Below are 9,118 nucleotides of genomic sequence, written 5' to 3'. Positions count from 1 at the left end.
TTTTTTTTACAAATTAAACATGAAAGTATATATTCTTTGTTGTCTGGCTTTCACTCAAATAATGTTTGTTATACTTATGTATATTATTTTGCCTTGTAATAGTTTGCATTCTTTGCTTTAGAGCATGGCATGATGTGAATATACCCAACTTATCTACGCAGTGTACAACTGGTTACTGCTGGGTTATTTCCAATTTGTTGCTTTTATAAATAGTACTGCTGTAAATTTTGTAATACATGTTTTTGGGTGTATTAACATACATATTTCTTTGGTGAGTATCTCAGGAATGGAACTGTTGGAACAGAGGTTAGTTTACTTTCAGTCCATGTTGCTAGACAGTTTTCCAAAGTGGTTGTACAAATTTATACCCCACCAGCAGGATGGTATGAGATTTCCCATAATTTTACATGCTTCTTAAGACTTGGTATTTTCTACACTTTTTTATTTTAGTAATTTTGGAATGGGTGTTGTGGAATCACATTGTGGTTTCAATTTGCATTTTCCTGTTGAGTACCATTTCATAGGTTAATTGATCATCTTGTATTTTCTTTTCTCTTAAGTGTCTGCTCAAGTATTTCCTCTATTTTCTAATGGATAATCTTGTTTCCTTACTAGTTTCAGTAATTTTAAAATACATTTTTGATATGATCTATTTCAGATATATTTATTACAAACATCTTTTCTCCTCTGTAAATTCTATTTTATTCTCATATTGGTATCTTTTGACAGAAAAGAGGTCTAAAATAGAATTTATTATTTTTTCATGTTTAGCATATTTCTGTCTCCTATCTAAGAAATCTTCACTTATTCTTTTTAAAAAATTGTTTAAATTTTTATTTACTTATTTTTTTTGTGGAGGATGCAGGCAACAATCTTTGCCTAATATAACATCATAAAAGACATTCTCCTATATTCTTCTGAAAGCTATACTGTTATATGTCTTTTAGGTAGCTCTATATTTTTTATATAGTGTGAGTTAAGGGTCAAAATACGATGTCTTCCATTTAGACATAGAAAAAGTACCATTTATTGAAGAGTATCCTTTCCCCTCTTCCCTACAGTTTCAACTTTGTCATAAATATGGTGAACATGTGCGTGTGCATCTATTACTGGAGTTTCTCTTTCACTGGTCAGAATTTTTATTCTTGTGCTATTACCACACTGTCTTAATTACTGTAACTTTATCATGGACCTTGACAACAGCCAGGAACCCTATTTTTATTGAAGAGTAGGCTTGCATATTCTTGTTCCTTTGCATTTTCATTTGGTCTTTAGGGTCAGATTGTTAAATTTATTTTTAAACAAAATTGGGATTTTTGATTGTTTTAAATTTATACATTAATATAGGAGAACTAACATTTTACCAGTATTGAATCTTCTAATCCATGAACATGGTGTGTCTTCCTATTAATTTAGGTATTGTTTAATTTCTCTCAGTAAGGTTTTGTAGTGTTCAGTGAAGAGGTATAATCTATCTTTTGCCAGGTATATTCCTACTCTGATTTTTAAAGACCCATTATAAATGGCATCATCTTAAAATACTGTTTTGTTGCTGCTATGCTACTGATTTTTGAATACTGATGATATAATAGTCAAGCACCTTAGTGAATTTTTTTCTGAAATGGATTATAAGTTAGTTCTCCTAGGTTGTACCAATTTATGTTTTTCCAGCCTCTTCTAAGTATGTGATTATAGCATTATAAATTAGGTTGGAAACTCCGTCCTTTCCACAGTTATCAGTGACAGTTTGATCAGCTTATGCATAAATGTCATCCTTCCCCTCCTGTAGATGTAGCCATAAATGTAAGGTACCTGCCACAGGCTTCTCAGGAAAGAGAGGGTAATAGGTCAAAAATTATCTCCTAAAACAGTTTAATTTCCATAAAAGCAAAATGCTTGAATCATCTTCAGGTCAGTTCTATTTTTTCCATTTCTCTCTACATCTTAGCATCCCAGTTACTATCATTCTGTCAGAAATTATTAAAATAGTAATACTCCATATGCAAACAATAATAGGTTGTTACTTTTAAAGCACAGAAATAGTTAACTTCCATCTAACTTGTGGTTGGGATGAAAACAGTGATCATGCATCTTCGAAGGTCTTTACCTCATATCTTTTCTGTTACAGTGACTTGGCTATTTCTCTAGGAAATGGTGGAGAAGAAGAGTCTATTTATATTAGCAATGAGAGAAGAAAGAGAGGTTCCAGGGTCCATTTTGAAGTGAATTAAGAAGAAACCAGTTAGACCCAGGGTATTTCAGACATAACAGTTGTAATGGGAGAACTGTCATTAACTTTAAGAATAATTCAAAATGTTGGGAAAAGATGAACGTTGAAAATTACATGTGATACTCCTTTTTAATTTCTAGTTCAGATCTTATGCTTGAGAACCATAAAAATATTCAGAGCTCTTATTTTTACTTTTCCTGTAAAATTTAAAGGCATCTACCAATGAAGTCAGAGTTTCTCATTTCAAAACACAGTACATTTTTGTGCTACTTAGTTATGTTCAGCCTTATGACACTTATTAGAATTTTAATCTCTCTTCATAATGTACTGCATTGTGAATTTAAGTAATAAGAGGTAATAATAGCTAGATTTCCTTTGGACTCTGTGCTCTAATACATCATCTCGTTCATTCTAGTTAATTCATTTGAATAGGTTCTTCACATTGAAATGTGAGTACCAGGAAAGCAAAGAGGCTATAGAATACAGTCATAAGAAAAGCAGTGATTACACTGAAAAGAGAATTTTAGCTAAACTGTCTTCCTATTTATCCTAACAAGTAGCCATTTGGGTTAATAAGAAATCACTGATTATCACAGTATTCAGCAGAAGAAAACTCATTTGAATAAAGCTGATGTAAACACAGACTAGGATTAAATTAAATTTAATTCACATTAGTTTATAGATTATATTTTTAACTGACTGCTTTCTTACTAGAATCAAATAAAGTCTTAGCTTCGGCCAAAATGTATTCTACATTAGAATGCGAAACATATATCACAATATAAATACACAGTTAAATAAATAAAAACAACACTAATTATTTAATAAATTTGTATTAACTCACATATAAACCGCTCTAATAATGCCCATAATTGCAGAGAGTACTATAACTAGTTTCACTAAACACGAAAGCTGAAACATCTACCTTAAGTTTTGTTCAAATTCTACTACCAACTCAACAAATATTTATTATATCTAATATGACTCTCACTCTGTACTTGTCCTCGACATACAGTGATGTATAAGACTATTAAATCAGAGCTTAAAACTTGGCTAAATATTTTTTTTTTTTAGTTTTAGTAAAATGTTTTATTTTCTATTATAAATATGATACTAACAGGTAACAATGAACTCTTTGGCATTTCCATACAAAATACAACTTTTTCTAAAATAAAAGGGCTAAAAAAACAATTTCCAGAGGAAGAGAGAGTGAGTGAGTGAGTGAGTGAAACACGTACTTCCTTCAAAATACTTTGTCCCAGAGTACATTTGGAATGTTTATAAGTATTCATTTTAAGATTTCAAAAAATGAGAAAAAAGCAACAGACTGTTGCATATGGCCTGAACAGAAAATTTGTGTGGTAAAGCTCACACTGCAAACTGGAATGTCTTATGGAGGGACACCAGATTTTCCAGAGAACTAAGTTATTTTTAGCAAAATTGATCTAAATACAAAGGATATTAGGAAAGCAAGGTTCCAGCTCTTCAGTAATCACAACTGAGGCTGGAAAGAGGGTGGGAAGGCAGGGGAGGGTGGGAAGGCAGGGGAGGCTTTGACTGTGGGACAGGTGGAACACAAGCCTTGCCCATACAAGTCATCTAGGATGAAGAAAGGTCCTTTCTAGACCCTTTCCATTCAGCCCAGGGATTCCTGGACAGGGTTGTCCTTCTCATGGAAAGTGGCTTATGTACTGAAAATGAAACCTTCACTAAAGCTAACAAGAGGAGCCTTTCAAACTCCAAAGACTCTTCTATATACTCAGTGCTATTTCTAACTCTGGTCATGCAATTTTCAATGTTTAATTCATTTTTTTTATATTGAGACATACTTTACCTATCTACCCACATATCTATACACAAATTTATAAGAGTAAAGTGCACACATTTTAAATATGCAGTTCAACAGATTGTTACCTATGTATGCACCTGTGAAATATGGAACCATTCCTCCACCAGAAGGTTCCCTCATGCCTCTTTCCAGTCATATAAGTATGCCATTTTGACTATTAAATGTGTCTTCAAAATGCCCTGCCAGAAAACTTTTTCTCTTCACATGGAAAAGTTTCACACCAAAGCTGACCATACTTGCATGATGTTAGTTTAAAATATAGTCAGGCAATAAGTTGATGTTACTTTAATAAATGTGGTAGGTTTTTTTTTTTTTTTTTTTTTTTTTTTTTTTTTTTTTTTTTTTTTTTTTTTTTTTTNCAGGCTGGAGTGCTGTGGTACAGTCATAGCTCACTGTAGCCTCAAACTCCTAGGCTGAAGCAATCCTCCAGTCTTCCAAGTAGCTGGAGCTACAGGTGCATGTCACCATGCTTGGCTAAATTTTTTAGTTTTTGTAGTAACAGGGTTAGTTTTTCACATGTGGAAAAAAATGATAAATGTTCAGAGAAGAAAATGTATTAGATCTGGACAGAAACATTAAAAAACAAAGAAACAAAAAATCCTAGTTTCTCCCCTGCCCTAACAATCTCTATCATGAAAATTTAGTTTTGTTTTTATATATATTTCATTCACAACTGTCTAACATAAATTATGTCCCTATTAAGTAAAGTACAAAATTATTAGTATAAAGATAAGATAGTAAACACATATACTATTTATAATATGCTAAGCACTATTTAAGCACTTCATATATATTTTATTTTATTTTCATTTTTAGTAGAAACAGGGTCTTGCTATGTTGCCCAAGCTTGTATCAAACTTTTGGTCTCAAGTTATCCTCCCACTTTGGCGTTGCAAAGTCCTGGGAGCCACCACGTCTGGCCTATATACATTATTTTAATCCTCACAACAATAAGAAAGTATGACCACTTTATTATTTAATTTTTGGAATGAGTGTTTACATAATTTGCTCAATGCTAAAACACGCCTAAGAGACACAGTCAGTATCTGAACTCAGATAATGTAAGGTCAGAGTCCTTTCTCTTACTCACTATACCACACTGCCTTCCTGAGATCCAGAAATGCAACAGACCTAGATTATTAGACAAATAATGGACTATTTCTTACCACCTCAAAATTTCTGGCAATTATTCCATGCCACATGGGTAAGACTGTTTCCAGGATCTCAATCCGCCTATAGTTTAACTATCATATGATATTTGTCATGTTTCTTATTTGTATTGACATTGAGATAAAAGGATACAAACATCTCAGGCAAGAGCAAATAATGAGATAACTGAATAAAAAAGTTATGCTAGGATAATATATATCTATCATTTCTCAGTTGCAGAAACATAGCATGATGTATCTAAAGAACTTCAGAGGTCGATTTGGGACCCTTTTACCATTTTGGTTCTACTTTAAATCTGGAAAAATACAGGTGATATATACCTAAATGCCTTCTGCTATTATCTTTTAAAATTTTCAACTCTAGTTCCTGATCTGTAAGCTAAATTTTTGAAAAATAAATCCTTTATATTGTATGTATCTGTACATATTTTCTCTTTTAAAATTGCTTTTTTTAATAAACACTATCAAAAGGAATCTTAATATGTGAATTGAAAAAATTATATATTTGTTCTCTTCCATGGAGCTTCTTTATTATTCACAAGAGTCAAGGGGAAAGTCTTTCTTCATTGTCTTACAAATCAGGAGTAAAGCACAAATGCTGATTGAGCCGATTGATGATTAGATGGAGAAAAATGATGAAAGGAAAGATGCCAGTACGGAATATGGCCATTCATTTCTATTCCAAATGAATCAACTACTCACAAATGTGGGTCTCCTACCAATTCTGACAACAAACTGAGGGACTACATTAACTTCTCTTCCATGGTCCACAAGGGGCATGGTTTCAAGAACTTCCCAGCCCCATGCCTCCATCCACTTCCCCACCCAGGAAACTAGAGTTCTTTGTCTAACTTTTCCACTCTGGGGCTAGGTAAAATTCCAGGTGAGCTTCCTTTGTTCAGAAAGCCTGCCAAAAGCCCTGGAACGAGGGGCTCTGTTGTGGGCCCAAGCAACCAATCTGGGATCAGAGTCAAGGATCAATCATTCCAGAGGAAGTTTGAAAGAACTCCTCTCATTGGATAAAAACATGAATGGGGTGGGAATAACTTCAAAGCTACAACTCCACTGCACCTTACCTGTGCGGATTTTCCCTCTCTGGGGTCCCCTCCCACAACAGTGTTGGAGCTCTCTCTACTTCTCTCTCTTTCTCTCTCTCTCTCTCTCTACCAAATAAGTCGCTCTCTGCAAAACTCTTTGGATCTGGTATTTACTTGACTGGTAAGCTCAGGGCACTGCCAGGGCCTCTTTCACATTCCTGGGGCCAGAGAGCCCAAGAACCTCAGGGCACATCCCATCTGGGAGAGAGCTGAGTCCCATCCACGACCTGGTTACAAAACCACCCAAAGAACCAACCCTCTGAGGAGGCCCATGTCTGCATGCAGAAAGCTTTTTCATGTTTCTCTTGCTAGAATACATCAAGTAGTCATTTCTCCTTTGTTGGCACAATCAAGTAACTCTTGAATGAAGAATTAAAAACACAGAGAATGCAGGAGACTTTCTCCCACTTGGAACTTTACATACTCACTCAAAGACCCAAGTGTTTTCTCTTGCCAAAGAAACTAGGCAAGTAAGCCATAATACTCCGGGTCAGCAGGAATTGCCCTGGCTATTAGCTAGCCACCACAGATCTGATTTCTCAGAATAAGTTTAAAAAAAGTAAACGTAACTGTACTACTGATGAAGATATGGACCAATCTCTACTCCTATAATCTTATACATATATGAATTAGCTTGGTTCTTTATGTTTGATTGTCTACAATGCAAAGTAATAGAGGTTTTTAAACAAGCGACTTGCTATTTTCTTCAGCTGTTATTAGCTTTTCCTAAGATATTGGTTGATCAGCAGCACAAGACCTTTCAGATACTAAATGGCAGAAATAAGCCTTTCTAAGGTTTTCTAGATCTTTCCTATTCTCATAATAGGATTCCTTCAGTCAAGTACTACAGGATGGGAAGTATCACCCCACTACTTGTTAAAGACACCCAAGTGAGTCACAGAACCAAGTGTAATAGAAATGCCACATTTAATTAGCCCTGAAGCAGGGAACAAAGTCCTTCCATTTTAGAAAGGGGGAAATTGTAGTTAAAACAAGCAAAAAAAGCAAACCTCTTACCTTTTGTAGCAATGCGTACACACTGGGTTTTAGTTTCCTGATAGAGTAAAAATGAAAGAAAAGAGTCAATAGATAGATAATATTTCCTGTTTCATAAACTATAATTATTATGAAGATCCATCTGGGGTCATAAAAAGAGATTATAAACAACAGAACTTTAATATTAAGAAAACTTTTAAAAATATCAATTTCTAGGGATATTTTTTAAAAATCTAAAATAACTTTGAAAAGTATTTTAGTTTTTTATAGACATGTAAATATGTTTTCACCTTGCAATGAAACAGTCTAGTTTGTGACCAAGTCATACAGCATCTACTTTCATGTATAGTACTTCGTAAACTATCAGAAAGAAAAATGTATTTGCAAAGCTAGTACAAATCAGGTCTAAATATAAATTTAATTTTCATCTGAAAGCTGTAGACTCAGATCAAAGCTGAACATTACATACTTTCATTTGGATCCTAGCATGACTAAAGAGCTAAATGATAGCAGTTAGAAATATCATCCATACATTGCATCACAGTTGCAGTGTAATTTATCTGTTCTTTATTTTCTTTTAATGTAGCTATTAGGAGTTAAATATTTCTCAGCATAGATAATTTTCCTCCTCTTGCTAGACAGAGGGGGTAGACAAAGTAGAAGCAAGAGGAAAGGACAAGAAAAAATATCTTTATTATTTTTAATACTGTAGGGTGGCAGTAGGAGACACATATCCCCACCAGCTACATGTGGGCCCACTCTTCACTTCTCCAGGACTTAGTTGATTCACTGTATATCCTTGAATACACAAGAGATGAGAAACGTATCAAAGCCTGTGAACAAACCAGAGGCTGTTTGCAAGTTGCATTTCTAACTCCATCTTGAGTAGTTCTATATGTTGATAATTTATAAAGGAGTTTATAATTTCCACTTAAGCATTTTTTATTTTTAAATTAAAATAAATCAGTGAGGGGGGAATTAGTAATTAAAAATAAAATTTTGCACTTCTATTACTTGTGACCTAAGATCTTCATAGTAACCTACAAGAGATTATTTCACATTCCCATAAAGGCTCAAAAGGATATTCATTTCCTAAAAGCAATTGCTGTTAACTTTCTATCAGCATTACCAAACTCTGCTGGCAGAAGCCACATCAACTTTAAAACTATTTGCCAAGGTAACTGTGAAATATATTGTTGCCATTCTGTATTTTGATAAAACCACAGTGTAGATATATTAACAATCGGATGAGAAAATTCATATCAAAGCTTTTAAAGAATGACAGAAAATCCTCTATAAGTAACAGATATTCATTAACACTCCTCTGGTATAATAGAACAAATATCCAAAGTTAATTTGGAACCTCTCTAAAGATGAAAGCCCTCACACAAAACTATGCTTCCTACACAATGCTACATTGTAGTCAGAATGGATTAATAACTTCCATAGTGTTCTGTTTTTAGAGCAGCCTGGTTGCAGCAGTGGTATGGAATGCTGTATGTGTGGGAAGTGGACACTGGACCACTCTCTAAAGAGCCTAGTTCTTTAAAAGTAAACCAGAAGAAAAGAGCATCTTCAACCCTGAGCAGCCTCTGACTTTGGCGCACATAGAAGACGCTGTGCCCTTTCTCTCTGCTACCTACAAGCCAACCATATAGGCAAGTGAACAATAAAGCTTTCATTCAAAAACAGCTAATCAATACCCAAAGCTCTCACAGCCCCTGCAGAAATGCAAACGGATTGTTATATCTTCCAATTAAACTATTCCAAGATATAT

The 9,118-nt window shown here is 34.1% G+C and overlaps 1 protein-coding gene across 1 annotated transcript in view; it reads right to left on the bottom strand.

Moving 5' to 3' along the window:
• Positions 1 to 9,118, bottom strand: part of PTPRK (protein tyrosine phosphatase receptor type K) — a 574,079-nt gene that overhangs the window by 97,952 nt on the left and 467,009 nt on the right. The window contains exon 14 of the mRNA XM_017533300.2: positions 7,363 to 7,399. Coding sequence (XP_017388789.2) covers positions 7,363 to 7,399 — 37 coding nt within the window. The remainder of the gene's footprint in view (positions 1 to 7,362; positions 7,400 to 9,118) is intronic.

The sequence above is a fragment of the Cebus imitator genome, unplaced genomic scaffold (assembly GCF_001604975.1).
Source record: "Cebus imitator isolate Cc_AM_T3 unplaced genomic scaffold, Cebus_imitator-1.0 Scaffold81, whole genome shotgun sequence".
In the NCBI taxonomy this organism is placed as follows: Eukaryota; Metazoa; Chordata; class Mammalia; order Primates; family Cebidae; genus Cebus; species Cebus imitator.
This window is presented reverse-complemented; position numbering and strand designations above follow the sequence as displayed.